The sequence below is a fragment of the Falco rusticolus genome, chromosome 12 (assembly GCF_015220075.1).
Source record: "Falco rusticolus isolate bFalRus1 chromosome 12, bFalRus1.pri, whole genome shotgun sequence".
Taxonomy (NCBI): Eukaryota; Metazoa; Chordata; class Aves; order Falconiformes; family Falconidae; genus Falco; species Falco rusticolus.
Genome location: NC_051198.1, coordinates 16,205,694 through 16,230,265, shown reverse-complemented (window position 1 = coordinate 16,230,265; position 24,572 = coordinate 16,205,694). Strand labels below are relative to the sequence as shown.

The window sequence follows — 24,572 nt, the reverse complement described above, 5'->3', positions numbered from 1 at the left end:
CTGAGAATTAAGGGCAGAGAATTTGGTCAGATACCAGAACATCAAGTGGGAGACCCTGTGGCCCTAGAAAAGTAGAGCCAGAAGATAAACAGAGCTTCTTTTGCCTCAAAGGATGCTAAGCACTTGGGGGACCATTTGGCTAAGTGGGGAAAAGACTACATATAAGCAAAACCTAATAGACAGTATTTAGGAGCACAAACAAGTTGTCTCTGATTTATCCAGGGCTAAATTTACTTCAGCTGAGCAGGATTACATTGCTTCTACAGGCTAAGTCATGTATCCTTCTTTTCTGTTTTCATTTGGGATGTTTGATGTGGTGCTTAAACTAATATATTTAATTAGAACGTTTTCCTATATATCTATATATATTCCCATATACTTGATCCATAACATGGCTACGGTAAAAATAAAGTAGAATGCAAAAAATAGAAATTCAACACAACAAGCTATGTGTTCTATTCTAAGAAGCCCCAGCAAATATTTTTAAATGCTGTTTACATAAGGTGCTCAATTGTGTTAAAATCTTTCTTAAAATATGCTAACACGTATCATAACATCATACTTTTCTCCACACAGATTTATTTATGGTACCTACTCAGGAATCACTAGTTGTTCCTGCAAGCAAAGCGCTTTTAACTAGAGCAGCTTCTCTGTCTCTTTGCAGCTCAATGATAGTTATTTCAGACATTGCAGCATACTTTCTTCCCCCGCTTCTCATCAACTTTCTCATATTACGTATCCACTGTACAACTTAAATGCAAAGGCTCAAACATAAGAGTGAATAACCTCACAAAATGTACATGTGATAGTAAGTGTACACATTTAGTGCTTTCTAAAAGAACTGTTATAATACTTCTGAATTTCAAGTGCAGAGCAGAGAAGTCCATTTGTATACACCCACATAAATGAATGCACTTAGCAGACAGCACATAGGTACTTGTAAGCTTCCAGCTGCAAAAGAAATGCATTTTGTAGTACTGTCATTAAAAAAGCCACAGTAATGCTTCCAGTTATTGTTTCTTTTTCTTTTCTTTTCTTTTCCAACAAAATCCTCATAATATACTGTTAGAGAAAAGAAACAAGCCTACCAAAACCCAAAAAATCATATTTGATCAAGAAACGGCTCTCCTAGACGGTATGGTAGTAAAACCGAATACTACCAAAACCAAATATTCTACTACAATGCATCAAAATCCAAAATCAAATGTTACTTGATGCCCTCCATAAAATTTAAATTAGTATAAAATCTGCAAATGCTTCAGTCAATTGTTGTTTGCTTCCATCATTTCCAAATTACAGTCTCTGACCATGCCATTCATTTGATTTACTCAGCTTGAACTATTTTCATTCGATTCTTATTTACGCGTCTTTGCTAATTTAATCTTCTGATTGTCATTCAAAATGTTCATCCCAATATGCCTTGTTATTTATGCAGTTTGATGCCTTTGCACACCGAACAACTGATAATCAGCCTACTTAAGTCTCTCGCTGTTCTAACATTTTTACACTTCGCAGAATCACAATACTGCAGCAAGGCCTTTGCTCCATTCAGGTAAAACCTGGTTTGCTTCATTAGAAGAGAGGGGTGATATCTGGTACACAAGAGGGGCACCCCTGCCCACGGCAGCTTGCCCTTGCAGCAGAACCACACTGGAGAGGCTGTCCTGTCATCTGTAACTAAAGGGGATGCTCGGACTGAAGTGGAGTCTCCCCAGCCTGAAACAAGGGCTTGCAGAAAAACAGCAGAGGAAAGTCAGAGATTCTCTGTTCCCAGCCGACAGAAAAAAGCAGTATAGAAAGATACTCAGACTTTCAGATAACTTTATCAAGTTCTGATAGGACTGCCTCCTATGCCAGGGCGGTGGCTTGCTCTACCTCCTCCTGTTCCTCCATCTCTTTTTACTACAGCCTAATTCCATACCTTTCAGGTTTTTCTTCCTTGCTCTCTCCATCTCACATGATTCCCTTCGGGGTCCCCTCAACACCCACACAAAATCACGGCGTTACCTTGACTGACTTCTACCATGCAGATTACTCCTGCTGGGGGCTATCTTGTCTACTTAGACTGAAAGCTTTTCAGAGCAGAGACTGTCACCACTCTGTGCCCATACAACGCCTAGCAGAAAGGGTCATCTTTTGATCAGTCCTCTGGCACTAATGTAATAAGCATGATTAAGAAAGCATCTGTCTGCCCTCATATATGGGAACACTAGGACTGTATGAGAACAAAACCAGGTTCAGCTTCTGTAATGCCGGAAATGTACAGTTAAATCCATGAAATTTCTACTGACAGATGACCATGTACGAATGGAATATTTAGTAGGAAACAGGAATCTGACTTACTTTGCTCTCTTGGCCATTTCATTGCCATCCCAGCGGGGGCTGTAAGGGTAATTCTTCTGGGCCTGGGAGTACAGCTGGCCACTGTTAGTGAAGTGGTAGACTGACTGAAACGTTAGGGTTGGTTGGTCTCGAGGGAAATACAGGGGCAGGTCAACTGAAATTAAAAAAAAAAAAAAAAAAAAAAGAAAAAAAAGAAAAGAGAAAAGAGTCATTAAAATACACCATTGCATTTCCCCTGCCTTTTTCCCCCTGGGAATATATCATTCCTCTGTATTGATTTAAAGATGACAGAAAATGCAAAATTGATGATTACTTTTAAATATACTTCTACATTTCTTATAAGTAATTATTCCAACATAGTGCTGTATGGGATTTATCAAAGCTTTATCAAAACACTTTTGTAAAGTACATAATTTTTTAAAATTTTTTTAAAAAAAGTTTAGTTAGTGTATTTCTATGTCAATCATATTAATGTTTACACCATGATTATTTTTTGTTATTAAATAACAAACATAAGTTATTCTCCTTTATAGTGAAATTTCCTCTTTCAAAAATTCACAAAATATATTTTTTATGGTTTCCATTCAAGAAACAGGTTTATCTTTTTGTTTTAGTTAATTCATTTTAGTGCTCCCATGGACATAAAAAACATTATCATTTTCATTTTACAGCTGTCTGAAGCCTAAAGTGTTAAATGATTTTATAAAGGATGTAGAAAGAGTCAGTCACATGAGTTGGAAAAGATCTCAACTTGCTGTCATCTGCTAGACAAAAAAACCCCACAAACCCAAAAACACACTGCAAAGTCATTAATACCCAAAATATCTCACTAAAAATAAAAATCAGAACCTCTTAGTTCTCCTTGCTTATCACCGTCTCATGATCAGCTAGCTCTGGCAGAACAACAAAATGGTCTACAACAGTTAATAATATGGTCAGAAACTGGTTTTTAACTTAACTTTTTCATTGTTAGATTTATAGTTTAGATTTTCTTGGTGTACTTTTATTTTCAGGATGCTTCAGAATCTGTAGTTAAATTGAGTTATGAGAACAGACTTGAATTGTTTACATTAAATGTCTAATCTAACACCCAAAATAACGGAGGAATGTGCATGGCTTTTAAAGTTGTAGACTTCATTTATAAAGCATCTACGTCTGGACTTTTTGTTATCCTCCAAATCACAATTCTTCAATTCTGCACACTGAAAGAACTCTGCAATGGAACAATAACTCCCTGGAAATCTTAAATATTTTTTTCTATTGGTGTAGCCATGAGTGAAATAAATTAATAAGATTATATAATTCGTTCATATAAGCTGAGTTCTCAGTATTCCTTCTTTGCGGCTTCAGAGTCCTTTTTCAAGAGAAGGAAAGACTCCTAAGTTAACAAACAGGTTGTAATAGCTGCAGTAGGAATCAAAGCAGGTGGCAATATCAGGACAAACAGAATGTGAAGAAAGCAAAGGGAACATCACAGGACCAAACCCATCCTTAGCTGGAACAGGATCTCCCCTCCAGTGTGCTTGGTAATGCACTGTATTTTCTACTTTTGAATACTCCATGGAGTAGAGATTCCAGCACTTCCTTTGAAATCTCTGCCCACAAACTAAGATATCAGTGTAAAACAGGTCTTATTTTTCCAAATCCCATGCTATCATCCTGCTGGTTCCTTCATTTTTCAGTTTTTCTAATCATGTCTGAATTCTTGGATGTGCATCAGCCACACCACAGCTCCCTTTCCCCTAAATCACAAGCTCTATGCATAAAACCATTTGTAGCCATAAAGTACACAAAGCCAAATGTGATATTCTAGCCGTAGTCTCAAAATGCAACAAATCACTGTGGCTGACAGCGTTTGCTCAGTTCATGACCCAGTGTCTGAGCTACACGTGATAACTCCCGGAGTCCTGGTGACTCAGCTCACACAGCAGCTTCCAGCAGACACTTAGGTGGTAATGACATGGGCAGAGTTCTGCTAATTTGAGGGCAGATCACTGCTGAAACAAAGGTTAGATTCAAAGATTGCTCTGCCAAATTCCTCTTTATAACATGATTATTAAATAACAACCCTGAAAAACATTGGTGTATCAAGGGCATTTATCAGCAAGCACGCTGCACCACCCCCTTGCCGATGGTACATGTGTGCCACAGCCTCTGAAGGACTCCACCGTGGAAAACAGTATGAAGTAAGGAGACCGGTTCTCCTTTTTAATGTTATAAATACACTTTTTCAGCTCCAAGTGCTTAAACTCTTTTCCTCTAGTGCATCTTCTTCCTTCTTAAGTACCAATTCCTTAAAGGAAAACTACTCCACATACTTGTGTATTCTATCACCATGTGAAAGGAATAACAAACTTTAGCAAAACACTCAAGTAATAGTTTAGTCCTTACACTTAACTTTTTACTTGAGGTTTTCTAACTTTCACTAACTGTCCTTTGAAAACCTCTGTATACAGAACGGGGGCAAGCAGCAGCAGTTTTCTTCCCGTTGCCTGTAACTAAAGGTTTGCACTTAAGCTAGCGCTAGAAACACTGTTTAAATGGGTAATCAAGACATTACTTTCACTACAGAGACGCTTCCCATTTGTTACAGAAGTAACACCAAAATGTTACAGAAAAGCCACCAAAACCCGCACTGGAATTACTTATATTATAAACTGTTAAATCAGATATTCATATTAGACTTAAAATTGTGCATCCACACCTGACCAACAGCAGTATCATCCTGAACTGCAAGCAGAGTTTTGAAAAAATTGATCTGCCTTTATTTCCAACATTACCCTTCACCTAAAAATCGCCAAACTCCCATTTTTCTAACCCAAGTGCTTCCTTTATACAAGGTGTGAGATGAGGCCAGACCGAGCAAAAAAACCTGTCCCTAATTCTGGAACACAACCACACCTAAAAGACCAGTAAACAGGAAATAGCCTTGAGCTGTAAAGTGTTATACATATCTCAAGGTAGCCAGCTATTATTCCAGCAGTAGGAAGGGAAGGCAAGAACTCACTTCCGTCACAACGGATGCCCATCCATTGATGCTGTGAGTGCACAGAGTACCTGGATTTGGGGTGAAGTGTTTTATCATACATGAAAAATAAGTTAATACCATTGGTAATCAGCACTAACAAGGTGCTTTGATGATAAAAGATCAAATTCTGCTCACAGTTGCACAGGTCAATAAAGAAAGTTTTTCTTTATGTCTTCATGCCATACATAAGGTGGCAAAGGTGTTATCATAATTAAATCCCAGACAACACTTACACGTTGCCATGAAAAATGCCTCACATTAAAACCAACGCACCATGTTTGTAAATCAACACCTGAACTGAGCAAACTGTAAAAGCCTGCTCTGATTTGGCATGCTAGTTACCTAAGAACTACAGAAACATATTCATGTTGAATACAAGTACTATTTCCAAATAACAGCTGACTCACAAAGTACCCTGGTGATAAGTCTGCAGAAAATAAGCAGATGACTCATGTCTGTAAATTCCTGAAAGTACCAATAGACCCCTTGCTTAGTCATCTTTTGCTTGGATGCTGGGTTCACGAGCTCTGTAAACTATAATGAGGGATCTAGCTCTTAGTAGGACTCTCTCCCTCTTTTCCTCTCTTCTAAACAGTGCAAATTATCTCCCTAAAAATAACTTCATCTACGTAAGTGAGTCACTTCAACAAGCAAGCTTATACAAGTCATGCAGTTAGGCAGTAATATTTGGTTATGAAGGTAGAAATCTTGCTGTCAAACTCAGATTTGAAATGAAAATTATGTCAGAGGAAGTCCCATTTACCCCCTCTCTCACAGAAATAGAAACATTTCCTTTGGAAAATTTAAACAATTAGCTCATTCAGGAAAGTAAAGCTTTCTAATTCAGTTCCATGCTCGCAGTAATTTAATCCTGATGATTTCTTACTTTGGCTTTCCTAAGCATCACACTGTTAATGTAAGAGGAGCTGAAAGCAGCAGAGGAGAAAGAAGCCAATACCATAGTAAAACACTGCTTTCTCCTATGTTACAATTTACAGATAATCTTTTAAAAGTCAAGTTTTAGAAAGCCATAGTGTGGGGAAAATCATGTCTTTATGAAAGACAGGAGCAGAACTTGGAGGGCTGTTTTGAGTAATTAAGCATTGAGTAAATTCTTTGGTGATTGAACCCTAATTTTCCCACACAGTTCATAAGAAAGCAAAAGAAAAAGGACTTGCTTGTTGAGAATGAGTCATGATGTAAAGAAACTTAATTACAGTTTATAAATAGTTGAAGTTGCTCTCTTTTTGAAACACAAGAAACTAACAAGAAGTAACACAATTTTGCTTCTCTTGACTTAGTTAGCATATAATGCATACATATATTCAAACCAGTTATCTTAAAGCCAAAATCCTGATTCATTAATAACTAAGACCCCATGCAATGAATCACTAAAGTTTCATTGTTCGTTTTCTTAAAGAACAACCATCTCAGAACTGGAAGAGGTTACCTAGTTTGTTCAGCTTATGTCAACAACTCTGGAGTTGATTTTGACAGTCTTATTAACTTTAAAATAATAGCTTTAGCATCTAATTTTACAGCTTTTTAAACAGGGTATGAAATGTGCAAGTGGTGTCCCAGCAAAAGCATATACTGGTGATGATACAGGGTTTTGCTCAGGAGAAAAACGCAGGCTTACCACTGTGCTCCTCTCCTCACCTTTAAGTACTGGAGAGAAGGGAGAACAAAATCATGCTTGAAATGCACACTGACCATACAAATATTTCAAAGTACTTAGATGGTAATATTTAGAATTTTTTCCACATATTGTTCCCCTGTTTTAAAGAAAAGGTTTATTCATCCTTTGTACAGCCCTGGATAAATCTAGGTATTTGTTTTCACAGAAGTCAGCATCTACTCACTGAATGTTACGCACCGTTTTAATGCTTGGATGATACTGTACTGGTTAAGCGTTAACCTTCAGGATGCTTGAATCTGCTTCAGTTTATTGCACCTGTAATTTGTTTTGCACTCATAAACACTGGCTGATCTGGATATTTTACTGCTGAGATTTCTACCACAAGATTTCATGGCCTGCGCAACCTTAATTCAGTCTCTTACTTGCTTTATGGAGCAGCCTTCACACACAAGGTAACACAGCCTTCTTTCCAGTTCAGCTCCAGGCCGGCCAGAGGTGGCTGTTTGCTTTGCCCCCTCTGACAGACTACACCCCTCCGCCCCTCCTGCACAGCGCGGAAGCCTTACTCCGATTACATGTGTAGTCATTTCTGCATCAGCTTTTCAACACAATGTTCTAACCATCATAAGAGATGATGACAGCTACGTAAAATATTATTTTTTTTTTCACAGCACCTTCATGAGTTGAGAGGCTATTTAGGGATTCCAGACTGGGAATGAAGGAGCAAGGAAAAGACAGTCAACCTGTCTACTGATGCTGAGTGCTGGCCTGTGGGACCCAGTTCTTCAGGGACGTAATAGTAGATAGTACTTTATATAGCCAAACACAACTCCTTCCAGCGCTCGCTGACACTGTAGGTACTTCAGAATCAATGATTACTGGACACATGAAAAGTTTTGTTTTAATTATTTCACCAGAAAGCCAAGGAGGGTACAGGAAAGATGTGCCAAACCCAAATCTCCGAGAACAATCTTGGCCTGGTACTATCTGTTCTCTTCCCAAAATCCCCTGACTCACTCCTTACTTGTCATCCAGCTTTGGCCAGAGACTGCCTCTGCATTCCAGTACTTCTGATGAAATAAGTAATGGAAACAGGAAACACATATTCCAGGCTCCAGAACTGTCTCTTATTAGTATATATTCATCATCTTCTCGCTTGTTCTTTTTTTGGTTCACCGAATTTCACATTCTCTCTGCTCTTACTTACAACTGAGCTCACACTGCTGGGAAAAACAACTTGTGGATTTGAATACATTGCCTCAAACTGAAAAGCTTCTTGAACTCAGATCTCTCCAGTTTTCATGATGTGTTAATGTGGATGAGACCCATGTGAATTTACAATGCAACTCGGTGGTAACACAGATACCGTATTATATAACGGTCCTTACATGTCTATCAAGCTCTACTTTAAAAGGAAAATTTCTAGTAAATTTTCTGACATGACTTCCCTATGGGAAAGCTGTTCCAGACAGTCTACAATGGGTGAAGAATCTTCACCGACCTTCAGGGGAAAACAGCTGCCTTCAGTTTTTACACAGAAATTCCAGTACAGAAGGCCTTTCAGGAGTCATATTGATCACTGCATTCTACTGAGAAACCTGACCAGGTTCAGCCACAAGGATTTTGGGGACTGCAGTGGCTAGCACAAATCCCAGCAGGGCAGGATTTCAGGCTGCTTTGCCTAGTGAATCTTGCCTTGACTCTTGTGTGCTGAAGACCTTCAGCCTACATTGTACTGGCAAAAAAGGAAAGGGTAAGTTTGGCTCAATACACACATCAAATTACTAAATGTCACAGCTATCCCGCTTTGGTGTGTGATGATGTAGTCTAGCAAGAATGAGAGAGCAAGGATGACAAATAACATATCAATGGCATTAATGTGGGACTTAGGTTAACAAAGCACAGTCATAGGAATCTGAATTCGTTCAATATTATTAGGGCTAACATCCCTTCTGGAGAAAAACAGGTTCTTTGCAGGAGGATGCTGTTTTGAAATCAACATTTCAAAATTTCAAACCCCAAATGGAAAGCAGTTTATGAAATTTAGCTGAGACGCTTATGGCACTTTGGGTGTGTTGGTAATCACAGCTGGTTTTGAAATAATTAAGACTGCCCTTGCTACAGGAAATATCCACCCCATCGGCAAAGTCGACTCGTATAGTAAATGAGTAAGACGACTTACATACAAAATACTTCCCAATAAATTCTATGAAAATACAAGTAAATACTATGAAAAAAGAAACGACTATTTTTTGTCTTAACAGCATCAGTTATGTATCAACCGAATGTACAATACTAAACAATGGAAGATAAACATCAAAATGTGATTGTAACAATGGAAAAATGGCAGTATTTGGGATTATGACAATTTATGGGAATATATGAAATTCACAGCTTCTTGGGAGTACTGGGAAATGGGTCTGGCAACAGACAACTCTCTGAGGAGCTAGTCCTGGGACTGCATTTGTATAATCATTGATCCTCAACAACACAATATTTTCTTGATCTTTGCCAGCAAGGATAATATTCAAGAATGGGAAGAGAACCCACAGAAACGTTTAGAAGATAGGGTTATTAGAAGGTCATTAGGAAAAATTCAGCTGGGATAAAAAGGGAAGAAAAGTGCTGAGGAAGCTTTTTCTTTAGCACGGGTTTAATGCATTACCTCCAGAACATGAGCTGGCTGACAGCAGTTATTGAAAGTGCTGGCAAATGCCCAGTTTGCAGCAACCTTGGTGATGTTCATTGTGACATTAAGGAATGCTTAAAGGAATATAACCCTCCTTATTTTTTCCTTTTTTTTTTTTTTTTTTTTATTTGGACAAAAATGACTTTCGGTTACTGCCAGTCCAGGCTACATTTGAAACAAGTATTGGTTGTGCTTTTGTCAAAATTTTTTGCCCCAAAAGTATGTCCCTTTCCCTAACATGTCTTATGACAACATCACATGTATGGAAATGGCCAACTTCAAAGTCTCAGATACAGAAATGGCTATTTTTAATTCCAGCGCACTTAGACCGCCCTTAAATATTTCTAAAGAATGAAAACAATGAATTCTGATGGATTAAAGTAGTCTGACGTGTTACAGAGCGTAGATTTGTTTAGTTGTGGATTTCAGTGAGACTAGAATAAATGTTTCACTTAGTTTTCTTTGTTTTGGCTTGTTAGTGGGTTTTTTTTTTTTAATATGAAGTATGTAACCCTTTTTATTTGAAGATGACTGCATGACACTGCTGTATCTATCTTGTGGTTCTCATTCCACTGATAATGGGAACTACAATATAGTCTAGGCACTAATGGCAACAACTAGATTTTGGATTACTGTTGATTTGACTTTCTTTCAACATATGCAGATGATACAGTTGTAAAGATACCCCATGTCTTTATCTTTCTGAGTACCCCATCCTTCATACAAAACAGTATTTGAAAAAAAAAAAAAAAAAAGGGCCAAAATAGTTTAAATATCTTAGGTTACACTTATGTGCTGCAGACAGAGTATCTTAATTCTTTGTTTAGTCTTACAGAGGAACTAAATAACAGATCATATCAAGATATTCTTCAAGGAGGTTACAGCTATGCAGTCAAAGACCGTGGAAAAGTGATGTAACTTAATCCAAAACCTGTTTTATAATGGCTTCTTGCTTTGGGGTGTCATCAGCCACCTCATCTGTGTCATACTCTTTTGGACTTCTACAGCAAGACTGGACTACTTCCTAAAAACATCCCACGGAATATCTCATAATCATATACTGAGCCCAAAGAAATGTCAATGGCCTTAGAGGTATTTTCCTTCTCCAATTTCTGTAACCATGATTATTTCAATTAAGAGAAAGGCTTTTTATTTTCACCTCTCTAGCTTCAGACAGTGACATCTACTTCACTTTATTTTTACTCAAATTCTCAAAGATCTTCACTCCCTCCCCCTTCCGTTTTTATTTCCTTTTATTATTTCTGCTGTAACAGTTTCTATAGTAACTTCTCTAAGTGCTGATGAGATTGATGCTACTAAAAGCTGTTTCTTCTCCATCTGAATTGCTTGAAGCTTATACTTCAAATACATTTGCAGTGGTTATGGGTGTAACAATCAAGTTGCACCCTTTCTTGGCACAGGCTAGTGACCATCACATGTAACAGGAGGAGAAAAGGCAGAAACCTTTCCTCTTCTTTCCCAATACAGGGACGCACTGCTAAATGTGGAGAAGTTTTACATTACTTTCCAGCAGGACAGGAAGATCTCTAAAGAATGTTTTTACCTGAAAAGCAGCTGCGCAAAAACATTGGCTTATCTCACTGACACTTTATTAAGCTTATGAGGCTTGCAAATAAGTTCTTTTTCCTGTTTTAGATGCTGTCTGGGATTTGAAAGGAAACGGATCTATTTCCTTCTCATATGTGATCAGCGTGACATTAGCCTGCAGGTCAAGATGACCCTTTGCTGACACAAAAGGACCCTTTGCTGACACACAAGCTATCCTGTTCTTTCAAGCTCTGCTCCATGCAGGCTTACAGCTTTCAAATTACAATGCAGTGTAATCTTGCCTGACCCAAGTAGCCAACTAAGCCACTCCAGATATTTCTAAAGCCAGACTGAAATCTACTTTACTGCAATATAGGCCCAGTGCTTCTTCCTGCTCCTGAACGTTAAGGTTTACCACTTTTGCCCTGGAAGCACCTTTCACAGTTCTAAAGGCTTATCATTCTATTGACTTTTCACAATCTAAAGAACCAGCCTGTGGAACATACTCATTTAAGCCACGCTTTCTAGACTTCCAGTTGGTTTTGGTGCTGTCTTGTGTACACCCCATTTGAGGATGAAGCAAGATAAACAGCAGAATCACAACACTAAGCTTCAGGGAGCAGACCATCTGGGTCCTTAAGGGATCTTGCTCGCCCAATGGAAGAATCCTATGGGATGATGGTCCTGGAGAGAAGAGGGGTCTATGATCACCTCCTCCAAGCTTAGGAAAGATCCATCCTAATAAGCAGAAAATCAAGCAATATTGTCAGGAGGCCTACATGGATGATCAAGGAGCTCTTGATAAAACTCAAACATAAGAAGGAGGCACATGAGACGTGGACACTCTCTGACCATGCAGTGACTGACGTGGGAATGTCAAAGCTGACCTGGAGTTGAATCTGGCAAGGGGAATTAAGGGCAGCAAGATGGGCTGCTACAGGAACAGCAAGAGCAAAAGGAAGACTGGGAAAAACATGGGACTGCTGCTGCATGGGGCAGGGGAGCTGGTGGCAATAGAAACAGAAAAGCAGCTTAAGCACTCCCTCCTTCCCCCATTCAGACATATAAGCATCTTTGTGACCAGTTCCATTTAGATACCAGGGCGTATTTCTCATTATTCAAAAGTTAATTGAATAATGATAAGTAAATTGAAATTAATGATTTCAGAAAAGGCACACAGCAGTCACCTTTGTGTGCTATTGCCGTGTCACATATGGATTCTTAGAAAAAATTTACTTTGGTGACAAAGAAGTTGTCATTGGGTAGAAAGAGGAAGAAGATAAGAAAGAAAGATTCAGAAGAATCTTTCTGTTCTTGATGCAGCTCTTATTTCTAGAAACTTCTTATCTCTAATAATCCTGTGGTGTTCTGTATCATCCTGTGTATTTTTCTGAAAGCACTGTCTGGTATTGAACCCAGGACTGATCCATGTGAAACTCATGCTCATCATCTCCTTTCCAGACCAAAAACAAAATATTCGCTTTCTACTTGCTACTGTAAAATACAACTTGCTGTATTTCACACCTTTAATGCAGTTCTCACCTTAGAGTAAAACTATCTGTGACTACCATGTGAAACAACGTCAAAATGTGTAGACACAAGCCATAGACATAGAGCAAGAAGAAAAAGCACCACAATCTGCACTCAAATCCCAACTCCGTCAATGACTTTCTGTGACCTAATTACATTTTTTCAAAAACTGAGTGGATAAAATAGGATTATATCGCTATATGCCCATCTCAGGCATCTTTTCTTAGAATTCATTAGTTATCTGTCACTGTTCGGGCACATAGTAGTAGTACTCTAGATATATCTATTAGATAAGAAAAAGCAACTGTTCACTTTTCACAAAAGTGCAATTTTATAAGAAGTTATTATAAAACCTTTCAGTTCATTTGTTAAAGTGTGCTTGTACTTCCTGGAAGAACAATTAATGTCTACAGCAATATAATACAGTTTTAAAAGTATGGCAAATATATGTGTTTCTCAGAAATTTAAAAGGTCATCCACAGCAAAGTGACACTTAAAAATATTTTGCCAGCCCATCCAAGGCCATCATAAAATACTTGTAAAACCTAATTTCTATCACAGCAGTTGTTTCCTATTTGTTGCTGTTCATACCAAGTTTTACGAATCACCTTGTGTCCATTCTCCCTTTTTTTAGCAGAACTATAAACACACACCTAAAACTAGTTTATGTTGAGTGACATGATTACAAAATGAACACAGAGAAAATGAAAAAGAAGAAAAGAAAACTTCTGGTTTTAGGTTCACTTGCATCCATTATGAATATCTAAATACAGAAAAAATCTCATTCAGCTCATGTACAAATACATACCCAGAATGGAATCAAAGGAACACAATGTTTAATGTACTCTTAATGACAAAAAGTAAATTATCAGCTTTCAACACAAATTTCAAACTACATTAATTGGCAGTGACCCTTAGAAATAAAGGAGAAAAATATGCAATGGACAAAAATTATCAGCAAACACTAATCAATTTTCCAAATGTGGCAGTTCAGTCCGGGGATTAGCCCCCGCCTATGCCTAGTTAAGTGCAGAACCATGGGCCTGCGACTGAGGCCACTGTTCCATCACACTGCCTCATCCGCAGCACCACGGTGTATCTGCAGCCTTCATTGACTTCAGTTAAGCCATATGCATCTTGCTACACAGAAAACGTTAGAGAATGCTTTGTTTTAGGGCGATGAAAACAATGTACAAAGTTTTGAAGAGATCCCTTCCGCTCAGGGTGTATTTTGCTGTAGGTAGAACAACATGTGCTCAGGAACTTTCAAGACCAGAGTCAAAGAAATACATGGTATAGATTAAAAGTACGGAGAGTCAGAGGAAAAGACCACCTCGCGAGACACACCCGCTTAAACAGTCAAAAAATTACTCCCAAGCATAAGATCCAAAAGTCTTGTGACTTCTGCCAGCCAGTTGTGCATCACTTTGCTTATCTCCAGTTTTTCATTTAATAATGAAATGACATCCCTACACAATCTTTGCAGGCTTTTTTGATCAACATCGAACTTCTCATACTAGACTCCTGAAATACTTATTTTGTTATGCTTGAAATTTCTGCTGAACTATCCTGCTTTCCTAACACCACCACACATGACTCCATTCTCCCATACCTTGTTATTCACACTGTTATGTTAACTTTCTCCTTCTCCCTTAGTTTTCCTAGAGTTATAAATTCCTGTTTTCATTTAAGGAACAATGAGAATAAAATAAAAGCACTATGTAAAGAAGCCAAAAAACCCTCATCAGATAAAAGCTTCCAGAAGCTATTTGATGGAAATATTCCACTCAACACTGCCCCTTTTTCAGGACACAACTTGGAGAGAGAACTGTTTATTTTCCCGTACCTTTTCTTGAAGAGACTTCTTCATAATTAGACTAACTTCCCTGAAGTAAAGTCAATGTAATATTGAATCTTTGGAGGAAATTTGTCCCCCTGGAATGTGAAGCATTAATTGTGATGACGGCCAGCCACTGATATCGATGAGGAGCAGCAACTCTTGAAGCCTATCTTCCTTTCAGCTTCCAAAAAGTATGTGAGCAACTCTTACGTGACAGAAAACTGAAGAAAATGTATGTCTAAAATGACCCACCTCATTCAAAGGTTATTCATATTCCAGAGGCATGCAGGAGTCACTGAGCATATCCCAACTGCCTTAAATACTAGATCAAAACAACAAACACTTCTCACACTTACATTTAACAAGATCCATCGGTCCTGTATAAGATCGAGGGCCCTATGGCCAAAACTACAGGCAGATAAAGGTTTACTGAAACATTTACAGGAACACCTACACGAAACAGTCTCATGTTCTGGGTTCCAAATTGCTCAGATAAACAAGTTATTTCTTAAACATTTTTATTTTCTCAGTGACTGTGGAGTTAGTGTGGCAGCATGTGATTTTTCAAATAGGAATCTGCAGAAGCAATTTAAAAAAGAACAATAAATATAATCTCAGATGAAAGAAAACAGTTTTGACTTCTCACGTAAGCTCTCCTAAATCCAAATAGCAAACATTAAGCGATCAGACACACGTTCATCTAGGAAAAATCTTCCATTTAAGACTTTACCAAACCTTCTTGCTAGCTATTTACTACTAAAAAATCTTAACTTGTTTACTTGAACAGCTGCTAGAGGAATAGATGATGGGGCTGACAAATGCTCTTTAACTCTGTTGACTTTCCAGAAGTGGGGCAATCTCTTTTAAAGGTCAGGTAATATCTTAAACTACACCAGGTGCCTGAAAACTTAAGATTTAGCTAAAATCTAAGGATTATTGTTGCTTTACTGAGTGATGAGAACAGTATCTGAAGCCTAATGAGTAACTTCTGCTTGGAAAGGGAATTGATAGAAGGAATTACTTCAACACAATTTTGTTTATTTACAGTGAGTAGGCATATATTCCTCTTTCTCTGAACACCACTGGAATAAACTGCATTTCCTTTGCACAGTAGTGTACACTTGCCTTCACAGCTGCTAATGCTCTTTCCCAAAATGTACTTTTTTATTTTTAATCCTCTTCCCAAGCCTCATCGGACAAAACATGGCTACCAAATACTCTTTGTCTTTATTTTCCAAGATGTTTTGGGAGACTGTGGGCAGATGTGCTAATCCGGATCCAAAAGAGGTTTCTGTGAGCGAACGCCGATTGTTTAGCTCGGGTCATCAATCTGAACCACGTAAATTGACTGTATTGGCACAAATTGCTCTGCTGACAAACATATGCAGATAGCAGTAGCCAGCTTCTGATGCATTCCTGTTTGGTATTGACGACTTTCACCAAAAAACCCTGAATCCAGAAGTGGGTGTCCGCCCAAAGCCTGATATTCATAGGTATAACCTCCTATAAACCTGTTAATGCTTTAGGCTCCTTGTTGCTTCTCTCTCTCCTGTCTAAAAACCTCCTTCTTGCTGAGTTGCTGCTTATTTCTCACCTGTTCTCTTACAGAGGTGACCACATAACCGCACACACAGTTATGAGGGTGGACAAAAAGCTACTTCAGTCAGCACTCCCATGGCAAGAAAACTCATTGATTAACATAACTTTAGCTTTCACATGACCAGCACTTTGGACCTCCTGGGTCGCTGGTATTACCCAGCACAGAACCTGAAATTGCTTACAGTTAGCCAAGGTCAGTGGCAGCAAGTGCTCCCACCAACTTCACCCTAAGGCTGAGATCCCATACAAACTGAAGATACAAATACTGGCAGCTTCCAACATTCTCCATCCCCTGAAATATTGTTCAATGAAACAAAACCTTTTTAGTTTAATCTCTGTCCTTTTCAAGATGTCTTAAACAAATAACCACTAACACAAGCAGTATTTCATTTGCTGTTGTAACTGGTCCGATTTCTGTCACTCTCCTTTGTGCTGATAACCGCCCCCAAAGATCTCGTAAGATAAAAACTAATCTTTAAAAAGCCTATATACAAGTTGCTTTGGAGTCCTATTCTTCTGTCCATATCAATAAGGCTACTTAATTCTTAATTATGCACTGCTATTGTAACTTGCGTTTACATTCACATATGGTATAAATACAGCAAGTGTACGGAGGAACATGAATATGAAGAAACAGCTACCTCCAAAAACTAATTATAGCTGATTTATAAACAAGAAGAGAAGGAAAGCAGCAGTATATTGAATTTTACTTACAAAGCTTCATACTGAGATTTACTCGTAAACAGTATCAATATCAAAAGCACTAAACCTGATTAATGATTTCCTCTTCCATGTGGATGCATGAACTTCTCTGAATGTTTATTTCTTCTGCCATATATTTGAAAACACTTGATTAATTCTTAAACTAAACCACAAAAGCAACAGTTCCTTTGACTGCTCTTTGATCTAATATGGTAACTTTGGCAGCTACATTAATCTAATGATTAAGTTTGCAATTTGGTAGCTCTCCCGTGTTTTAAGGTAGAGTGAGTAGACTTTGCTCTTCATTCTGTAACTAAAGCACAAATCAATTTTTTTTAAGCAAGTGAAATTGTTCTGAGGTTATTGGGCTTTGGTAATTCAGAATTACTTTCCCATTTCTCTCCTTTTATCCTTAACTCAGTTTACTCAATAAAGCTATTCTGAGTAACTTCACTTTACTTGTGTTTTGCTTCCTAGTTTCCAAACTTTTAACGCAAATAATTGACAAAAAATGCTTAGTTATTTTTGAAATCTCTGAAATAAACTTTTAACAGAAATACAACTCATGTTAGAGTTTATATATCTCAAAATCTCAATTAAACCTAAAATTCTAACCAAAATTAATTTACCAGAAAATGTACTATGGTTCTTTTCATTTGATTTGCCACAGTGCTTGCTGTACGCTGACCTATTTATTCTCCTTTGAATACTTTCTTTACATACCATAGTGTGTGTGTGTGTGTGTACGTACACACATAGATACATAAAGTAGAACAGTTTTCAACTTACGGCTATCTCTCCCAGACATTTTATTAAATGCTTGCTAAATATTCAACCATAATATACATAGTTATGTCAGTGGTTAAGAGATGAAAGCCCGCATTACTTCACTCAGGAAATGAAGTGCAGGTTTTGGTCCTTTCATTGCAATATCCTTCAGCGCATGGAACATAAATGTTTTTGCAGTGGATTGTTCAACAAGCGGGTGATGCAATGGCTTACACAGCCAAGCCACTGTATGATTTCTAAGGCCATGGGGTTAATACATAGTGATAAACTCTTCAGTTATAATTGTAGCTTTCGTGCCAGTTAAATTGAATACTCTGAACATGACACAGTTAAAACTTCCTCTGTTATTTAATAGAAATTTGCATTTTGATTCCCCTTAAATCCAACATCTAGATTCAACATCTATTAAATTCTGTTATGCCACAGCAAAAAATCAAATCCAAGGGAATTTTAACACTGATAAAATTAAGCCAGACATACTGGGGAGTAAGAAAGGTAGGAAATCTTCAAGAATGCTGTACATAAAGAAGCATCATCTCATAGAAGACAACTGCCCAGTGACCAACTCGCAACTGCAGCTGAAGAGTCAGAAGATGTAATAAGGGCAATTTTTTAAAAAAATACCATTTTTATTTCTTTTTTTTTCCACAACGTAAATCATACTAACGTGATGTAAGCCTTTTAATTTCAGGCTTCAGTTTTCTAGACCTCTTACAATCATTACTGTCTGGAAATCATAGGTGATACAAAGAAAGGGATCAGTAAAACCATTTTTTATGATCTCCAATACTACACAGGGTGAAGGACTTCTCTGAACAATAGCAATCCCCACTTCTTGCTTTAAAAACTCTGGGACAAATTTCTATGATGTCATTAAGACATCATTAGTTTTCCACATGAAAAGCTACCCACATTTAAAAATTCTGTCATCTGAAATATCCCAGTGCTAGCGTTAACAAATGCCAATGATGCAGCTGCCCAGATTGCACTGTAATTATGTCAAACAACGATAATAAGTGTAACAACCAAAAATAAAGGGTAAAATGACTGCATTTCCCCAGACCAAAATTTCTTTGATACCTGTGAATTTCACCTTACCATAGGGAAAAATAATAATTGCTACTTAAGATAACATGTTTAAGGCAGTAACAAAGCCACAGTTACTAATTTTTACATGAAGTAATTCCTATACATTTATTTAAGAATGACAGCAAATCTAGCTACATATTGTAACAAACTGGTAGACAGTTTTGCCTACACAGTTTCACTCCAGGAATAACTTTTGGCTCCTAATGACAGTATAGTGTTATTTCTCATTTAATATATTTACCCTAAAGTGTCTTTACTATCAACGCATTAATTGCTAACAATAACAGAAGATTTTAGGTGTTCCCAGGTTATGTACAATATTGGTCCTCATTATTGACACTTTTGAAAGGACAAGCTACAACTGTGAACTTAAACTTGAGCCACATTACCAGAAAACTTTCCCACGACACTTTCAGCATTCTGTAAAGCAGGCAGTATGCTATTGGTGTGGATCCTCTCCCCCTCTCCAAATACAATCAGGATTTTGTGTTTTCAAAGTGTCATGGTTACATCAAAAATACATTAAGCACCAGATAAAAATAGCTAAAACTTTTAAATGGTTTCCTGTAATTGTATTTTTTCCCTTTTGAACTTGTATCTTCAAGAGGATAGACATTTATGCCTGAGGCAAAGAGTTACTCACTGTGAACGAGGAAGCAAAAATCTTTCCACATCAGCAACAGAGTAAGCTTTGTGAAGCCTTCTGCATCATACTCCACCACACCACTACCAACAACAACAAAAGAACAGAAAAAATGAATACAATTTTTACTTACCATTCATTTAAACATTGAATGATAAATATGTAAATTCTGCATTACAGGGATTGGGTTTTTTTGTTTGTTCAGAAGCTTCCAGTATGTTTTATTTATTAACAGTTACAATTTTCCAGCTAAATGAAAATTAGATTAGACTTTTATTCTTAATAATCTTATTTATGCTGTGGTATTGGAGCCTCTTACCCAAAGAAAGGACATATTCAGTTTATATAAACAGGCTTTAGAATGAAAGGAAACCTGCTAATGCATCTACAGTACTATATTGACAAAAACTGTACAAACAAATTCTCTGTATGCTACTCCAATTAAGATAATTTATTAACTCTGTAGTAAGTGATAGGGTAAAATTGAAAACGTGCAGGCTAAGAAGAATTTAGATTTGAACATTCAAAAAAGTATATATATAAAAGCAAAACATGAGGGCATACAATAGATTATACATAGAAGACTTCTTCAATAGACAAATTAAAAGTTTAATCCATCAGGAGCTGATATTCCCTAAAAGTCTCAAGCCGTATCAGGACTCACGAAGCACTCTGTATGTGAAATAAAATCATAGGTACACCTGGGCCATTTCTATACTACAATTTTCTCAGAAAAAAAAGAAGTATCTTGGTTTCATAAGGACTGAGCTTGATCGACTATCTACTCACATGTCCAGTTCAAGTCATTATTATCTATCTACAGTTACATAGATAAAATTTGGGTGCATGCTAGAAGCCACCTGTCTTCCTACCTTCGCTTGACAGACCTGAGATTTAAGGGCTCTCAAATATCCATGTCATTTGGCATCACCACTAGGAAGCAGAACCGCCCTCCCCACAATGAAAAGCACTGCTAGCCAGGCAGTCGCTGTCACGTTGGCTCCTGGACTCTCATTCAAGTCAGGGTTTAGGTGGGAAACCAAAGTGCCTACCCTTCACAGTGCCAAGTACCTCTGATTAGTTGATTTGTGAAGTTGATGTGTCATCATGCCAGCCACAGGTCTTTGAACTGCAGGAATTCAACACAACCACAACCCTACAGCCCCTTCTCCCGGGAGACAACACACTGCTCGTGTATATATTTCACATATATGAGGTGAAATAACACTGAACTTCATTCCAGTACTGCTACAGGGAGACAATCTATACACATCATTCTGTGAAAAACGACCAGATTTCATCTTATCCAGTGGACAGTATTCACACAAGCAAAGACCATGTGCTGAAAACAAGGCTTCTCCTCATGCTACAGAAAATAATGCATCAAAAGAAAACTTACGTTCCGAAGTGACTCAGGAAAGCTGCAATGTATTCTCTTCTCTTATGGTATCCCTGAATAACATACTGCACCTTAAAAAAGAAAGAAAGAAAAAAATTCAGACCTATGAAAGATTTAAAAAGGCAATGCTCCCAATTTGTCATGTATTCCTTGTCAAGATTTGTGTTTGACACGGCAGTAGATCTGAATCCTACATTCAGCTTGCATGATTTCCCTAAAGAATCCTAAAAGGCCTTTAAAACAAACACTGGATCTTGCACACAGAAGATCTTGTAAAGAAATCTCTCCACTCACTTCTGAGTGAAACTTGGTCTTTCACAATATACCCAAGTGCTGTTTAACTGCACAAGACAAAGAGCGAAGCAGAGAAATGCGGCCTTGCCTTGAAGCCTGAGCAGGAAGCTGCGACAGGCAAATCATAATTACCTGAACTGACAGTTGGTTAAGTGTCAAAATAACATTCTGGTTAGAAAAGAAAAGAAAAAAAAAATTTCACAACTGATCTTGGGTGTTTTCTGAAGACTGCACCTCCAACAGAATCTTCCTAACATGAAGCTCTCTCAAGGGTTTGATGCTGACTCAGGGAGCCACCTACTCAGCTGTGAGCATCAGTTTTTGAGGCATTCTGGATTTTGAAAGCCTTCCATCCTGGCACAGACAAAATCCAACAATGCTAAACTTGGAAGTCTTGAGGCAAAATTCTCCTTCCACCACGTATGTTTTCTTATTGGTTTGAATGGGATTACTTAGCAGAATAGTGTGAACAAGGTTTGACCCATGACAGAAACAATGCATGTGCTGTCAGGCTGCAAAAACATCTCATTTACAACTGGTTACTTCAAGTACAGTATGGTTCCATATGTGATTCCCTATGTAAACCCCTTTGCCTTCCAGACTGAAAACTAACACTGAAAAACTCTTTTCCTGCACTGAACACAAAAAGAACACGAAGAGTATTTTTCTTGGCTGTGGTAACACTAGAAAACCTTGGCTGGCAAATGCTTTTCTAAATTTTTTGAAAACATGATACAATCATTGCTGAGAGCTATCTTGTTACCCCCTTAATGTGAAATTCTACTTATAAATTGACATCTATTTAATTTATTAAAAACTATGATTATTTGGAAGGCATTGTGTAGGATCTGAGATTTTATTTTGGGAAAAGGAAAACATGGTAAGTTTGCTTAAGTGTCTTTGTTTAAGAAAGGATAAAAACAGTCCTGTGTACTTACAGATTTTAAAAACAGAGAGTATTTTTAACAGAGAACCACAACAAAAACAATTCTAAAGATAGATTCCAATATAATTATGGAAACACAAATTGAAGAAGTTTTTCTAAAAGATAAAATTATTTTCCTCATTTGGACAATTGAAGGTAAAAATAATAAACAAAAACAAATAGGAGGTCTGTAACAGGCAAATTCCTAGATGCTGGCCCCTAAGCTTTCTTTTGAAAACTACACTTAAACAATGGAGAAGCTTTCAAAATACTATACTCACTCTTTTTTGTTTAAAGAGTAAGCTAACCAGAACACAACCTTTTCAGCAACCTTAAGTAGCTATTACTGTATAAACGTCCAAGTAGACTGCTGATTCAGTTCATTTGGATGAAATGTCTGAGAAGAAAATCACTGGAAGTACTCAAAACCTATAGTGATGACTACGGTGTGAGAACTTCCAAGCGGAAAAATAATATGCAAGCTACACATTTGTATTTACTAGCGAAGTAGTATGCTACAATGTACTGGTGTACGACACAGTAACATTTTATCTTAAATTGTAACATGTCACAACAAGAAAAATCCCCTCCAGGGCCTGATTCCAAACACTCCAGTTTACCTGGAAGAGTAATTGTATGCAACAGCCTGCTTAGGTGTTCAACTCTTATGAAGAAAGAGTTCCTTGTGTAGGTCACCTTAAGCATGCACTGCTTGGGCTACCTGGCAGAAGAAAAACCACAATACAGTACAGCACATAAGGGAAAAAAAAATCGAGTTCTCCTTATTAACTTACCTTGTTTGTTAGCAGCTGGCATACTTGGGGTACATAGTCAATAAGACAACCTCCACCAGGAAAGGCTGGGATGTGAAGGGCAGACGATCCTCCAAGCGCACTAGAAACAGAAGTTAATTTAACAGTACATTACACATACAGTCCCTGGGATTTGAAAGTTGATTTCTACACTGTCCTCTTTCCCTGTGCTTGAAGTCAGAGGGCCATGACAAGGAAGCATGTATTTTATGTTGTGGTGATATAAAAAGTATTGAGTTGTACCATCTATAAAAACAAGTTATACCATGACCGACTGTAATCAAACCATTTTAATCAAGAGTACCACTAATGCAAAGCATTCTCTCAGGAAATAGTTTTTTTGGTTGTAACAGCTCTGTTTCTTCGCCCTCATCAATAAGATGTGGAGCACTGCAGTTAAGATACCTTGTTATTGAGGGAGGAGTAGACTTCGAGTCTTTAGTTATTCGAAAAGCCACCTTCAGTTGAACCAGCTAAAAGTAATCAAAATAATTTGGACTGAGGAGTAATAGATGGCCAGATGCAAATGTCAGTCATGCCATCTACTCCAGTTCTGGACCTCCCACACAACACAGATGTTAACCTACTAGATCAAGGGGGCAGTGGGCCAGAAAGATTATTAGGTATACCACGTAAGGGGGGATGCTGAAAGAAATGGGCTTGTTCAGTCTTAAGAGAACGCTGTGGAAGGGGCAGCTGAAGAGGGGAGCTGAAGGCGCATTGATGCCTTCAATTATCTACTTGAACAATACAGAGAAGATGGAGACAGGCTACACTCTGAAGTGCACAGCGACAGGACGAAAGGCAATGCAGATGTGTTGCAACAAAGTAAGTTCTGGTTACATATTAGAAACAATGTTTTCACCATTAGAGTAATCAAATACTGGAAGACAGGCCCAGAGAGGCTGGGGAACCTCCATCCTCGGAGGTGCTCAAAGCTCAGCTGAACAACTGCCATGAGCACACTGACCTAAGCTGGCCCTGCTCTGACGAGGGGCTTGGCCAGATAACCTCCAGAGGCTCTCTCCAGTCTGCATTGTTTCATGATTATGTTCCCTGATTCTATGATTTTGTTCATCTCCAGAAGGAAATAATGCAAATGAAGATTTAATATCATGCACAGACTGGAAATCTGAATGGCAAGAATCCACAGAAATAAGATAACTTGAGAGATGTATTTAGGCACCTTAACCAATTGCCTTTCTCATAGGGTGGAAGACTGAAGCACGCCTGCTATTGCTGACGATAACAACTTCTTTGGTGTGGAAAGACTTAGCACTTTGTACTTAAATCAGGTTGTGTAAGGCAACAACCAGTTGCAGTCCATGCTGCTTTCTTTTAGCAGTACTGACCTAAATCTTTCTTAGAGTCTTTTACCACTCAAAAGGGATATGAATTTGCATTAGACACTGCAGCTTACATCATTCACTAAGCATCTAGAAGCTTGTTGCGTACAATTAAGAAGCTTCAAAAGCGAAGTTGCTTTGTGGCCTTCTGTTTACATGCTGTTTCCATGAAAGATTAAACTGGCTGGAAAGCAAGTTCTTCTCTGCAAAATAAGGCTCTTCTCCAACGGGACCTGCCCTTGTATTTTCCCTTAGTACTTGATAAGATATCACTTTGGTAGGTACAAAGGTCTACAGTCATACATCCCTTTGAAGGAACAGAGCCTACATAAATCAAAAAACCCCAAACTCATAATG

General features: G+C 37.9%; 1 protein-coding gene across 2 annotated transcripts in view; it reads right to left on the bottom strand.

Moving 5' to 3' along the window:
- BABAM2 (BRISC and BRCA1 A complex member 2) overlaps positions 1-24,572 on the bottom strand; it is a 170,685-nt gene that overhangs the window by 19,900 nt on the left and 126,213 nt on the right. For both annotated transcript variants that reach the window (XM_037405683.1, XM_037405684.1), the window contains 4 exons: positions 22,852-22,951; positions 20,839-20,909; positions 19,440-19,522; positions 2,344-2,497 (listed from right to left, as the gene is read on the bottom strand). In XM_037405683.1, coding sequence (XP_037261580.1) covers positions 2,344-2,497; positions 19,440-19,522; positions 20,839-20,909; positions 22,852-22,951 — 408 coding nt within the window. The remainder of the gene's footprint in view (positions 1-2,343; positions 2,498-19,439; positions 19,523-20,838; positions 20,910-22,851; positions 22,952-24,572) is intronic.